At 58.8% G+C, this 14,464-nt stretch overlaps 4 protein-coding genes across 4 annotated transcripts; all 4 read left to right on the forward strand.

The window, feature by feature from the left end:
- Positions 1-3,262: 3,262 nt before the first annotated feature.
- On the forward strand, positions 3,263-5,427 carry ACO1O0_000080 (uncharacterized protein; the record flags this gene model as incomplete). Its single annotated transcript, XM_083189585.1, has 2 exons — positions 3,263-3,401; positions 3,476-5,427. The coding sequence occupies 2 exons, from the start codon at positions 3,263-3,265 to the stop codon at positions 5,425-5,427; spliced, it is 2,091 nt and encodes a 696-aa protein (XP_083053444.1).
- A 1,658-nt stretch (positions 5,428-7,085) lies between these two features.
- On the forward strand, positions 7,086-9,472 carry ILV2 (acetolactate synthase catalytic subunit; the record flags this gene model as incomplete). The annotated part of the gene is made up of 5 exons (XM_083189586.1): positions 7,086-7,234; positions 7,363-7,464; positions 7,531-7,598; positions 7,655-9,346; positions 9,414-9,472. The coding sequence occupies 5 exons, from the start codon at positions 7,086-7,088 to the stop codon at positions 9,470-9,472; spliced, it is 2,070 nt and encodes a 689-aa protein (XP_083053445.1).
- A 1,469-nt stretch (positions 9,473-10,941) lies between these two features.
- Positions 10,942-11,907, forward strand: ACO1O0_000082 (uncharacterized protein; the record flags this gene model as incomplete). The annotated part of the gene is made up of 2 exons (XM_083189587.1): positions 10,942-11,212; positions 11,351-11,907. 2 exons carry the CDS (start codon positions 10,942-10,944, stop codon positions 11,905-11,907), a joined length of 828 nt encoding a protein of 275 aa, XP_083053446.1.
- A 778-nt stretch (positions 11,908-12,685) lies between these two features.
- On the forward strand, positions 12,686-13,903 carry ACO1O0_000083 (uncharacterized protein; the record flags this gene model as incomplete). The annotated part of the gene is made up of 1 exon (XM_083189588.1): positions 12,686-13,903. The coding sequence occupies one exon, from the start codon at positions 12,686-12,688 to the stop codon at positions 13,901-13,903; it is 1,218 nt and encodes a 405-aa protein (XP_083053447.1).
- Positions 13,904-14,464: the final 561 nt, after the last annotated feature.

Genomic DNA, 14,464 nt, shown 5'->3' on the forward strand with positions numbered 1-14,464 from the left:
ATGGCCGGTGCATGCTGGGAGGCGGGGCGGTGTGATGCGAGATGGAGGCTGGGGGAGATCAACGCCGATAGAGAGATGGTGTTGGCTGGAACGGGTGGCACGGGGAGGAGCTGGGATCTCGGATGGGTCGCCGGGGGAGTCGGCGCAGACACGTGTAGGACACGATCAGCTAGCCTTGCGGCCAAGGCTGGTGGTGGTTAAGACTCAGCGAGGTAGCTAGCTGTGCACGAGTCAGGGAGCGGTGAGTGTGAAGGGGGGAGGGAGGGCATGGTCGCGTGGTCGTGATGACGGGAGATCATGGATGGTGAGATGCAGGGCGACACGTGGGAACGGGGAAACAAGGTCAACGTGGAAAGGGGGGTCGTTGCACTTCTGGGAGGGCAGGAAGAGCGGCGATGATTCAAGCGATGATGAGCTGAGCACGATATGGACCCAATCACGGTGACTCGATCTCTCCCTCCCTCTTCGTCCGAGAAGGATGTTTGTCCTGGTCTCCAGGGGGGGAGATGATTCCCGCGCCGCCGCGTGGCCCTGGGATGGGCAAGCCGGCAGGGCCTGGTGTCCTAAAAGGAGGAACCGTCAGGTCCGGGGAGAAAAGAGGGCCACGTGGCTGGCGGGGGGGAGGGAACGAGGGCTCGGAGGGTGGTGAGGGGTTCTAGGAGGGCGGCCAATGGCTAGGAGAAGGTGCCTTTTCTGGTGTTCAGGTCTGGTGGTTGGGTATGAAAAGGGGATTGATGTGACTCAGCGAGAGAGCAATGGTTGGGAGGTGGGTGGTGAGAAGAGGAGCTCAGGCTCCGGCTGGGGGGTTGCATTGCATGGGCATGGTCAGACAGACACGGGCACCGTCGCTTGAGATTCGTGCCGTGGCTTGCGAGCCTCCCATTCTAGAAGCAGGAGGGGTCCAGGGGACGAAAGGGGATGGGCCCCGGGCGAGGGATCTTTGATTTGGAATGTGTTGGTTCTGACTTGAGCGTGGGTGCCATGGGCGGCAAGTGGCATCCACGGATCGATTAGTCGATGGCTTCACATTTGGGGTTGCAGGTCAATGCCGTCAGTGGTCAGCAGTGACCATCGGTGAATCGCCTACAGGCGCCACACCACAGCAACACCAGATTTACCGTAGTGTCCGTACCCACGAATAGATAGAGCCTGGTCTAGAAACTCCTTGGCACCGTAAAAGCCGTGCTTGGTGGCTGGGCACTCGCCGAAAACAAGGAGAGGAAACAAAAACCAAAAAAAAATTAAAAAATCAACAGTTGGAAATGACTGATGATGTCAAAGTGCACGCAATCTCATGATCTCATCTCCGCTCATAGGGCTCAATTTGGGTGCAGCCAGCCAGGGCTCCCAGTGCCCTCACTGGCCTGCCAGGCAACTCAGTGGGTGGCCCACTGTAATTTCCCGCGAAACCAGGGACCGGTGGGGACCGTGGGGCGAAGTGGGATCAATGAACCGCGGGCCGCTGTCAGTAAGTCATCACCAAGTTAGACAATTCCAAGTTTCCGTAATGGCTGGTCACTGGACCAGCTAACAGCCTAGCTCTCTTTGTTCTCCACGCCTTCTTCCGTGGTTCCATGCCGCTCAGCTGCAGACTTGTCAGAACAACGTGGTTTCGAATGTGGCTGAGCGCGTTGCGAACTGGCGTCTCATGTTCTCGTGTCACGCATACGGAGTTCGTACCTGAGATCAGGATGAAACAAGCACGCCGTGTCTGAAGATGTGTCGGAAGTCCCCTTTGGTCCGCTGCTTGCGTACCTATGTGCTCGTGCAGTAGAGCAACGAGTTGACGACGACATGCCCATGGACATTGTCTGGCATGTCAGCATCGGCTGTTTCCCCCCCGCGTCGAGCCAGGAAGCACTTGGCTAGGAGATCAAGGTTGACGGGGGTTGACGGGACTCCGGAGCCCGTGTCGTCCGGTGATGTGGCCTTGGCGAAGCTATTCTGGAAGACCTTTAGAGAAACATGGCAAATGGGCCAGCCGGGGGGTCAGGGCCCCTCGATGGTCGGTGCACGAGGGCTGATGCGTTGTCGCAGGGGACAGGAGGATAGGTTTTTTTTTCCTTCTTTTTTTTCTTCCTTCGTACATAGTAGATGCAGTTGGTGGTGCAGCGAACGATGACAGCATGCAAGGCCTATTTGGGGATCTGAAACGCAGATGCAGCAGCATTCATGTATGTTGCGGGGGGGGGGGGAGCGGGAGCTGGAGGACGACCTGCATGGGCAGGAGACAGGAACGGGACAGGACTATTGATGGTTGATGTATCATGTCGGGCACTCGTACCTGGAATAATAGTGCGTGCGGCGTGGACATGGCGTGGGCATGCGCATGTGAGATGGGCAATTGGACACGGGCATGCCGTGATGAGGGTGATGGGGGTGGGAGGGGCGGAGGGTGGCCTTGGGGTGGCCCTCTGGCGACCTCTGGTGGGTGCTGTGCTGGTGGGTGCGTGCAAGCCGCAGCACGCGTGGCTCGCTGGAAGGTGGGACGGTTGTCACTGGTGCAGCATGGAGCCATGGAGTGCACTCTGCAGTGGTGGAGTGTGGTGCAGTGGCCCGTGAGTGGCCCGGCCGCTGTTGGCCCAGTGGCCGTTCTGGCACGTTTGACTGGTGCGCTGGTCGCTGGTGGGTGGGTGGGAAAGACGTGGGAAATCACCTCTGCTGCACCCCTGTCCTTCTGGAAGCCTTCCATTTCCCCCATGTCGATGTCTTGGCTGTCTTGGCCTCTTTCTTGATGTCTTGGATGTCTCGGCTCCATTTCTGGGCCCCCCCATCCTCCTCCTCCCTCACTCACCCTCTCTCGTCCTCATCTTCAGCTCTTTTTCCTCTGCCTCCATATCATCCTTCCCCCACCCTGTCCGCTGATCCAGATTCTCGTCGCTCTTTATCCACACCTTCACTTCACTGCCACTTGCTTTGCTTGCGTCTTACGCCTTTGACGACTCCACGACGGACCTACCCTCACTCGCGGGCTCGGTGAGCAATACAACACTACACTATACCTAATACTACTCCATCTACGACGTACGCATCCATACATAGACGGCACTCCGGCATTCGTTGCATTTCCAGCGCTTTCCGGCTCACCACCTGGCCCAGCGCCCACGATACGCAGCTTCACAGCTTCTCACGACACCTTCACTATCAACATTCCTTAGTAGCAGGAGACAGCTTCATCGGCCTCCCGGATTTTCAAACCAGCACACCTAGCAATCTTCTTCGCCGTCGTGGCCCCGATTTCTACAGAGAGCCCCCGCACGGCATGTTTCCCTTGAACGGGCTGCCCGACGATAATGTCATCCGCCCGCTGGGCGATGACGACCAGCGCGCACTGTTCGGCCTTGCCCAGAAATATGGCTTGTCCAGCCTCATGTGCGCCTTGCAAGGGCTGGGAGAGTCATGTAAGCATCTGCCGCCCCGCAGCTATTGCTCGCGGTGCCGCTGCCACTTCATCATCTCTGACTGACATGTACAGCCCGCGCTTCAACCGTCTCAGCCACGACGCTTTTCAGCAGTGCCAGCGCCCCTTCGCTGGTGTGGACCGCCTCCGATGGCGCCTCAATCTGCTCCCAATCGACCCGCGATGGGCCTGGTGGACCTGAGGTAACGGCTATCCACGACCCAGATACGGTCGGCACCGTGTTCGACCGCACATGGCTCGAGTCGCCCTGCGCCATCCAGTCGCCCTCAGTCCAGGGGCCTATCGCCGACACGGGCGCCTCCTCGCCTCGTTTCCAAATGAACACCCTCAAGAAGTATCAGTGCCCCATGTGCTTCCTGGACCGCCACCTCGTCGAGTTTGGCCGCAAGAGCGACTTCAAGAAGCACCTCAACAACTTTCACGGCACCGACGTCGCCTGGATCTGCCGCACCAAGGCCTGCCACCTCTCCTTTGCCACCGAGCGCGCCTACAGCGGCCATGCCAAGGAGGCTCACAAGATGGAGGCCCTTCCCAGCAGCGCCGCCCGCAGTGAGCTGTGCCCCCAGCTGGTCTTTGCCTGCGGCTTCGCCGACTGCAAGGACCGCATCTTCGAGGCCGGCTCTCGCGACGACGCGCCTAACAGCCGCGACAAGTACTTTGAGCATATAGCCAAGCACTTCGAGGACGAATTTGATGTCAACGACTGGGAGTACCGCATCCAGCTTCAGAACCTCATGCGCCAGCAGCGCGTCAAGAGCACCTGGAAGACTTCTATCTGGCCCAAGGAGCGCCGTACCCAGCTCTCCTGGAAGCCTCGCTCCTCTGGCGACCTCCGCCGCATGCTCGAGTCGCGCCATCTTGGCGACGACATCTCCAAGGTTGTCCGCCTGGCTTACATCCTCGGCACCGCCCCCTTCAGCTCGTCGCGCATCCCTCCCCCGGGGGACATCGACTTGCACTTCCAGCTGCCGTTCCGCAGCCAATGCCTAATGGAGGATGCCTCCGCCAAGAGCGTTAGCGACGACGGCACCACGGCTACCATCACGGGGCCCAAGTCGCGTCCTCAATCCATGTTCCGCCTTCCCAGCCGCAAGGGTACTAGGCAGAGCCGCACTCGGCCCACGACTCCCGCGAGCTCCGTAGGAGTGACGCCGCCAATATCCACGCAGTCCGACACACCCATGGGAGGCTCAGATCTGACCTCGGGCCCTCACCCCGGCACACCCATCCCGATTCCTCAGGAGAAGCTCCCCGCCGACGCGCCCAAGTTTGCCCCCGAGGCCGCGCCGCCGTTGCCCAGGCAGGTCCACACGCCCGACAACGAGATCCCGATGAGTGGCACGACTATCCACGGCACAACCGTGGCCGCCTCCCCGGCCATGTACACCATGCCGATGGGACAGCAGCATGATGAGCACACTGGGTACCCCATGTACAGCGGGCCACCGCCAACCTCCATGCCTGACGGCATAGTCATGTCGCCCTACGAGGCACCCATGGGCCACCACCATGACCAGCCCGCCGGCTCTGAGTACGGCGAGATGATGTACGGCTGCACACCCACGAGCCAGTCGACTGTGCGTCCCGCGACGCCCATCCCCAATAAGCGTCCTGCCTCGTGGAGCCGCGTCGCCAGCATGGAGGATCTGCGTCCGGCCAAGAGACCGTCCACACCGTACGATGGCAGCCACTACGACTCCCCCATGGCCATAACGAACCCACACCACCATCACCACCACGACATGCCAGCGGCCATGACCATCGCCCTGGACCAGATCCCCAACGCGTACGGAGAGATGATCCCGCCGCACACGCAACACGCGCACCACCCCCAGCACCACCACCAGGCGCCCACGTCGGTGCCGACGCCCGAGTGGGCGCTGCCTATGCGGATGACCCACGAGCCGCAGGGCGGCTACCACGGGCATCCGCAGGGGTACGCCCAGGAGGGGCCGGGGATGTCACCCATGATGACCTTCTTTGACGACACCGAGGGGCGGATATGAAGGGACCCCCCTCTAGGGCATCCCTGAGCATCGATCTCCCTGAAATACTCTTCCTCCCCCCCCTCTTTCTCATTTGGTCTCTGATTTTTCATGAAAGCGAGCAAGCAAAGATGAAGCGCTGTTTCCTCTGTTTAGGGAGGAAAAGGATATATACTATACTTTAATACGTTCGCTGGTTTTTATTACCGGCATAACTACTTCTATTCGAAATAGCAAGAGAAGGGAGCTAGCCATTTGGCACAGGCAACATTCTCAGCAGCAATGACTTTTCTTTTATCATCCCCTTCATCACTCACTTTTCATGTCTCCCCTTTTCCTTTTATCGTTAAGATACCACTGTTCTTTTATTTCTTTATTTCCCCTGTGTTTGGTTATGGTCTTACGAAACGGAAGATGCAAGAAAGAGACACGGGGGAAAGGTACATAGAAGAGGTATGGGCTGATAGATTGGACAGTTGGGCGGAGTTTAGGATTATTTTTTTTCTCGCATATATACCGGAATGTTTTGGAATATACGGGGTTTTGGGATTTGAGATCTAATAGACTAGAGTTATATGAACGATGTTGATCTAATACTATGACTGATTGTGCTCGACTATTACGTATGGGTCCTGCGTGGTGTTGCCGAGGTGAGTTTGGCATATTACCACGGAGTCCCTACCAATTGGATCCTCTGCGGACAGACGGAATCGTGTCAGGGGGAAGATGAAAAGGGCGCCGGCGCCAATTGGGGGGCCGTGACCGGATGGAGCACCGGAGCTTAGATCGGAGAGAGTCGGCGAGGTCGCACTGGATGTAACGACAGGCAAAAATGGCACCTTGACAGCTCGGAGCTGGGCTTGGATCTTACAGGTCATTGTAGCTTGCGGGGAAAATGAAGCATGGAATGTGCAGGTCTGGATCAGGGTATGCGCATCTGGCAAGCATCGGCTGGTCGGATCTTCTCGATAACTGTCGACTCCAAGGTACCATCGATCACCTTGACCCACACTACACTTTGAGGTTAGAGTTGGTCACTTTGGCCTACATCTTATGGTCGGTAACCTTCGACGTTATCTTTTGTTCAGCCGGCGTCTTGTTGGATGGAATCCGTAATCGATAGACAGTAACAGCTGGTAGTCAATGTGATACTCGTACGAGATATAGTAGCAGTTGACCATCGTTTGATGTGGTTGTGGAGGCGGCACGGGAGCCTGTGAGTCGTGTCTCTACCTGGGTGGTCGTTGCGGCGAAATCGGCGCTCGCCATTGGCAGAGTCACAGACTACACTGACTGATAACCGCATCAGGTGGGTCCATGCGCTGAGGGTTCACTCATCTTTCAGTGTGCTTCAGCGCGGCTGGGAGCGAGAACGGCGATGGTAGGCTTCCCCACACCGCGCCCCACCAATAGAGAGCCGCCTGATTCTGCCTCAAAGCCGCAAACCTCCCCACGAGCGATTCATCCCAATCTATCCTGTCCTCTTCCTCGCCCAAACGCGAAAAAATTCACCCAGGTTCCAGCGTCCCCTTCGATACGAGAGCTGTCAATTAGATAGCCGGGGGTGTCTGTCGTCGACTCTTTTCATTCCCTGAGCCCAGCGTGCTCCTAATTAATCCCCTTCCCCTTTTTTTTTTTTCTTCCTGTGGCCGACAACACCACACCGCTCCCTGTCCACGATGCTCCGAAGTCGCCCTGCCTCCAAGGCCCTGCGGTGCGTCCGCCAGGCGAGGGCTTTCACCACAACCACGGCTGCCGCCGCTATCCAGGCTCCCAGAAAGACGCCTGCGACCACGAGGACGCAAACTACGACCTCTGCCGCCCCGTCGTGAGTTGCCCCGTGCCCGTCTCGTGGTAGCTGTCCCATTGCCGGGGTGGCGAACCTATCGGACCACCCTCGAAAACTTTTGCTACCCATCAAAGAAACACCACAACTGACCCCAATCCCATTCGCAGGCACCTTCGCGATGTCCCCAGCCCTGCCTTCAACACGGCCGACAAGGACCGCAGCCATGTCCAGCCATTGGTCAACTCCCGCGGTCCCGAGATGGACGAGTCGTACGTATCCCCCGCCACCGATTAGCACGTGCCACTGCGAGGAGCTGGATGCTAAACGGTGAATAGGTTTATCGGCAAGACCGGTGGTGAGATCTTCCACGAGATGATGCTGCGGCAAGGTGTCAAGCACGTTTGTATGTTTCTGTCTGTGATCCAATTCTCCGATAACGGTGATGCTAACTTTGCCTAGTCGGATACCCTGGTGGTGCTATCCTCCCCGTCTTCGATGCCATCTACAACTCAAAACACTTTGACTTCATCCTCCCCCGGCACGAGCAGGGTGCTGGCCACATGGCCGAGGGCTATGCCCGTGCCTCTGGTAAGCCCGGTGTCGTCCTCGTCACATCAGGCCCTGGTGCCACCAATGTCGTGACCCCCATGCAGGATGCCCTCTCCGACGGCACCCCCATGGTTGTCTTCTGTGGCCAGGTCCCCACCACGGCCATTGGCAGCGACGCCTTCCAGGAGGCCGACGTTGTCGGCATCTCCCGTGCCTGCACCAAGTGGAACGTCATGGTCAAGAGCGTCGCCGAGCTGCCCCGCCGCATCAACGAGGCCTTCGAGATCGCCACCTCTGGCCGCCCCGGCCCCGTCCTCGTCGACCTGCCCAAGGACGTCACCGCTGGTGTCCTGCGCCGTGCCATCCCCACCGAGACCTCCCTGCCCAACCTGCCCAGCGCCGCCGCCCGCGCCGCCGCTGAGATGAGCAAGCTGCAGCTCGAGGAGTCCCTCAAGCGCGTCGCCAACCTCATCAAGATTGCCAAGCAGCCCGTCATCTACGCCGGCCAGGGCATCACCCTGTCTAAGGGCGGCCCTGAGCTGCTTAAGGAGCTGGCCGAGAAGGCCTCCATCCCCGTCACCACGACCCTCCTGGGCCTCGGCGCGTTCGACGAGCTCGACGACAAGTCCCTGCACATGCTGGGCATGCACGGCTCCGCCTACGCCAACATGGCGATCCAGGAGGCGGATCTCATCATTGCCCTGGGCGGCCGCTTCGACGACCGTGTGACCCTGAGCGTGCCCAAGTTCGCGCCCGGCGCCAAGGCGGCCGCTGCCGAGGGCCGCGGTGGCATTGTCCACTTTGAGATCATGCCCAAGAACATCAACAAGGTGGTGCAGGCGACCGAGGCTGTCGAGGGCGACGTGGCGTCGAACCTCAAGGAGCTGATCCCGCTGGTGGAGGCGCAGACCATGGGGGACCGGTCGGCGTGGTTCGGCAAGATCAACGAGTGGAAGTCCAAGTGGCCGCTGTCTCACTACGAGCGCGCGGAGCGAAGCGGGCTGATCAAGCCGCAGACGCTCATCGAGGAGCTGAGCAACCTGACGGCGGACCGCAAGGACAAGACGTACATCACGACGGGCGTCGGGCAGCACCAGATGTGGGCGGCGCAGCACTTCCGCTGGAGGCACCCGCGCACCATGATCAGCTCTGGTGGCCTGGGCACCATGGGCTTCGGCCTGCCGGCGGCCATCGGCGCCAAGGTCGCGCAGCCGGACGCGCTCGTCATCGACATTGACGGCGACGCCTCGTTCAACATGACCCTGACGGAGCTGTCGACGGCGGCCCAGTTCAACATTGGCGTCAAGGTCATTGTCCTCAACAACGAGGAGCAGGGCATGGTGACGCAGTGGCAGAACCTCTTCTACGAGGACCGCTACGCCCACACCCACCAGTCGAACCCGGACTTTATCAAGCTGTCCGAGGCGATGCACATCCAGGCCCGCCGCGTGTCTAAGCCCGACGACGTTGTCGACAGCCTCAAGTGGCTCATCAACACCGAGGGCCCCGCCCTCCTTGAGGTCATGACCGACAAGAAGGTGCCCGTGCTGCCCATGGTGCCCGCGGGCTGCGGTCTGCACGAGTTCCTTGTCTGGGACGGAGGTGAGTTTTATATCTGATCACCCTGATTATGACGATTGTAGAAGAGATAACTGACTCCCCCGTGCAGCGAAGGACAAGAAGCGCCGCGAGCTGATGCGCGAGCGGACGAGTGGCCTCCACGGCTAAGAGACAAAAAAGAACCAACAAGCATAAATATATGCCAAGTTGCGACGGCGGCGGCGGCGCTTGACGGGATGACGACGTAGATGCCGGGATTCACTCAAACCTTCTATTTTTTTTTTTTACAACTTGTGTTCTTTTGTTGTCATATACCACCCCTATTCCTCCGACCCGACCTAACCTACCCCTAACATATCTTTGAGATCCTTGGAGCGCCCGGAAAAAACGACAACAAAAGTTTGTGATGGTGCCTAGTTGGAACTTGGGCTTTTTTTTTTTTTAAAAAAAAAAGAAAGCTCGGCTAGGTATTTTGACAGTTTTCTTGTTCAGGATGGCGTTTTGTTGGGCAAAAACCACTACTTTTTATCATACAATAGTAGTTAGTAGTAAGAAAAAGACGATTGAAAAAGAGAAATACACAAAGTCGAAATTACGTGTTGCCAAGTCGTGCTTTGAAGGGTATCTACGGATAATGTTGTTGGTTATGCACAGTGGAGGGAGTGATTGTGAGTGTGAGGGTCGCTTCTCGGTTGGGTGTGAGTGCTGACTGGCTCGATTGTACGTAATACATGGTATTACTACAGCGAAGGACTCGAAGAGCATATCTGCACAAGTCGGAGCATGGATCCTTTCTCTCTCTCCCATCCCTGTCGTGGGTTGTATTGGACCTTGGTGGTACTACCTTATATGCACACTGTCACATGCTGGCCTGCTCGTACCACTTTGCAATTTGGTGCTACTGGTAAGCGAGGAGTGAGCGAGCACACGCCTGTCCTCTGTCCATTGTGCCCGTCTGGTCTTCTCAAGAAACTGATTAATGCGTAGTTAATGTGGGGATCGTATTCTTGGTATGTTCTGTAAATAGGTACATACTCGTACGAGTATATTTGTTACGTAGTACTCAGTGCTAACCATGGATATGAGAAGTCTTGGTGAAGGCTGCGAGACAGGGGGGCTGGGCCTCAGCTGAAGCGTCTAAATTCTGACATGCGGCGCCCGCGCGTAAATCATCCCGTCTTGCAGCCGACGAGTTTGGGCCCCGGAAGGGCTTGTCGCGGCGCTTAATATCGATTGATTGGCGAGTGTGGAAGCCCGGGCCCCCTCGTTTGCGAACCTGGTCTTGGTCCTGGTGTCCTGTTTACAGTGTAGGACTCCGTAATACCTAGGTATTATTCGTACATGCTGGCTTAGTACGGGCACCGGTACGTGGAAATATGTATACGTATATTTACGAGGTCGCGTACTTTGTAATCGACGAATGGCGGTGGAGATGAGATGTGCACGTCGTTTTCTTCCCTGGACGACCCAGTCTGCCCATCCTTTCTTTTCTCTCAGATCATCGTCCACTTCTGTCTCTGCGAATAACCCTGACTCTTGAGTCTCTTTGAGGCTGGCCTGCCATCGTCTCACCAATTCGCCGCGAGTCCACTTCCTCCTCGTCCTCGTCCTCGTCCTCCTCCCCCCCATCAAAAGCCATGAGGCATCTCCTCCTCCCCCTCCTGGCCGCCCTCGCTGGGCCGGCCGCCGCTGCCTCCAAGTGCTACTACCCGGAGGGCAACGAGGCGACCGACTACAAGTACATGCCCTGCGGCGGCGACGACACGGCCTTTGCGACGTGCTGCATCTTCGAGGAGGGCGACGTGTGCCTGCCCAACGGCCTGTGCCACTACCCGGATCACTACGACTACCGCGCCGCGTGCCAGGACCCGACGTGGGAGAAGTGCCAGCAGGGGGCGTGCCCGGACGGTATGTTTTATGTTCCCATTCCTTCCCCTTCCCCTCCTCCGTGGTGATGATTTTGGCACAAAAAGGGGGGGGGGGGTGTTTGAAAAGCTGGAGAGGAAAAGAAAGGGGATGCTGACTTTTCTTGTGCGTGTGCTGCAGTGAGGAACAACACGTGGATCATGGTCCAGGAGTGCGCGACGGGCGAGTACTGCTGCAACGAGGACAAGGACAAGGACAACTGCTGCAAGGACGGGTTGGAGCGGTTCGACCTGACGAGTCTGAGTCCGAGTCCGTCGTCGACGACGGGCGTCAGCAGCGACGGGTCTGAAGCGGCATCGACGCCGACAGAGGCGGGGAGCGGCACTCCGGATCCGACGTCGTCATGGGTATCATGGGTAGAAAAATCAACGGAGGTAAAGGGCGGGCTGAGCGACGGGGCCAAGGGGGCTATCGGGGGGTCGATAGGTGGCGTGGCGGCGATTGCGCTGGGGGTGCTGGCGTGGTGGATGGTCAGGCGGAGGAGGAGGGCGGCCGGGGCAGAGGCGGCGGAGTTGCCGGTGGGAGAGGGCAAGAAGGCGGCCGTTGCGGATGGGGGATACTATGCACGAGATGGTGCAGGGGGAGGAGGAGGAGTAGTGGCGGCTGAGATGGAGGGCTCGTCGGTGGCGGTGGAATCGGACTCGAGGCCCGTGGCGGAGGTGGGTGATCGGTATTAGAGATGGGGGGTTTGGGTATGGTAATTGCTCAGCGGGCGCTTGGGATATGGCTTCTTTGTTCTGTGTATATATGATGTATGTTCGGTATATGGTGTATCCGTATGGTGTATCCGTATGGTGCACATGGTTGGGATGGAGGTATCCGTACTGTGGTCGCCTTGGGCCATCCAGACAAGATTGATCTAGACGGCACCAACGCAGAATATAAATCAATTGGCATGAATATCCGCTTTCAACGTCTTGTAACGGCAACTTAATTGCAACCCAATTGCAATTCGATTGCAATTCCACTGCGGCTGGTGGCGGCGTAATGTTGATGAGTGAGTGGCTTGCGGGGAGAAGAGGCATCATTGACTTCGTGTGCAGTGTACATGCCACGGCCACAACGGCGCTCAACAAAAGGCGCAGGGCACACAGAGAGATACGGACAAAAGTGCAGGAATAGGAGCGGCAGGGTGCATATGTGGCGGACGTGCAACATCTCGTATCGTGTTTCAAGTTGGCCCGCAATTGCATGGCAGCTACTCGGGAGCACGGAGAGCTGCGTCAGTCGCAATAATACGTGGCTGGGAGAGAAGGGGACCCCAACCACACGATTATCGCAAGCCGCGCGCCCTTCTGCATCTCCCACCTCGACCCAGTTCAAAGCCCCCAACATTCCTCCCACATTGTTGCAGGCGTTGTTCTCCTGATTACCCGTGCAACGCACTTCTGCCCCAGACAGACCCCTCGTGTCTAGCATTCCTGTCCTCTGTACGAGCACAACGTCACCACCACCATGGCCTCCACCTCGACCGCGGCGGCTGCGGTAGACGACAATAGCGACATGGACGACCAGCCGTCGCGGCCCTCGCCACGCACCTCGCCCGAGGGACGCCGGAACGGGAGAGTCGTGAGGCCTCGCACCAACACGCACTCCGGTCGCGCGCCGTCTCCCCAGCGCACCAAGCCAGCCCGCAACGGCCTCGACGACCCGGACGACGGATCCATCACGGCCGAGTCCGACCCCGACGATGCCGGTCCTCCGGCACCGGTATCCCCACGCAGCCCCCCCACGAGGTACAACAAGCTACCTGTCGCAAACCCGCCCGTCGCCCAGCACCGTGATCAATGGGGCCCCTCGTCCCCTCACCGATCTCGCCCGGCCTCCTTCTCCGGGCCCCCTCCGCCCGAAGACACCCGTCGCCACAGCGGCGCTGCTACCAACGGCCGATACCGGCAGCAGCAGCAGCAGCAGCAGCAGCAGCAGCAACAACAACACGAGCGATCCAACAGCAACCGTCCTCAGTCCCAGGGCCATCCGTCCTTCTCCCCCTCCGGGCCCTGGCCCAAGACCCGCGGCCCTCCGCCCGGCAAACCCCTCCACCCGCCCAGCCGCCGTCCCCAACCGTCCACCACCAACAACACCACCACCTCCATAGACCCTCGCCTCCGCGCGCCCTCTCCCCCATCCACCGACCCCCACGGACCCCCCGGCGCCACCAAGCACCACCCCATCAACCGCCTCGAGAGCCCCTCGGTCGCCAAGAGCGTCCTCCAGCCCCTCGAGCACAAGATCCTCGAGTACGACCGCCTCATGCACGAGGCGCAGGGCCAGATGACCCAGCTGGACGAGGAGCTGCGCCAGCTGGCCGAGCGCCGCCGGCGCACCGAGGAGCGGTTCCTCGAGGCGAAAGCCAAGCACGACGACTACGAGCGGCAGCACCAGGATGTGGATCGCGCGCTGAGGGGGGAGCTGGAGGATCTGATGGGGCCGATGGGGGGGCAGCTTCAGCACCAGCAGCATGGGCAGCACCCGCAGCAGCAGCAGCAGCAGCAGCAGCAGCAACAGATGATGGCGAGGCAGTCGCTGATGGGGCCCGGGGAGGGGAGGCTGGAGTCGGTCAAGAGCTTTGAGAGGAGGCCTGGGAGCAACCCGGCGAGCAAGCACAGTTCGAGGACGAAGAAGCTGGGGACGAGGGATAGGATCAAGTTGAGTCTGTTTGGGACGCTGTGATTTATTTGACTTTGATGGGGAGGGGTTCATATTTCATGCCGCCATGATTGCTACCTTTATTGACGAGTTCATGTTTTCTAGTCGGGTTGGTTAGGGCGGTGTTTGCATACGAGTAATAGATTGTTTCACTGGCCTGCACTGGGAATTGGGTGGAGAGTAGACTCTGCATGGTGCGACAAGTCTCGGGAGTCCCCCAACACGCCGCCGGATCGGTATTCGCAGCACCGGGAAGGCCCACCACATTGGCCCGAAGTCTCGGCCCCGCTCCGGCGACTAATCACCGGCTCCGTCATCTTAGCGAGGAGCGGTACGGATAGCGGCTGGTTAGCTCTTTGCTTTTTCTGGCTCAACTTTAATCTGAATATATATGCACATGATATTCCATACTTCAAGGCGTATGCGTTCAGACTTGACGCAGGTCCCCTGCTCTCATCACTCGCCCCTGGCGAGTATAATAAATGAATGGCCTGTCTGGATATGTCCGACAGCCCCCAATGGCGATCAACCAAGGCATTCAGGCAGCATCGTGAAACCACATCATCAATCAGCGGGGTGAGGGGG

Source organism: Amphichorda felina (genome assembly GCF_050947745.1).
Source record: "Amphichorda felina strain 45539 chromosome Unknown scaffold_1, whole genome shotgun sequence".
In the NCBI taxonomy this organism is placed as follows: Eukaryota; Fungi; Ascomycota; class Sordariomycetes; order Hypocreales; family Bionectriaceae; genus Amphichorda; species Amphichorda felina.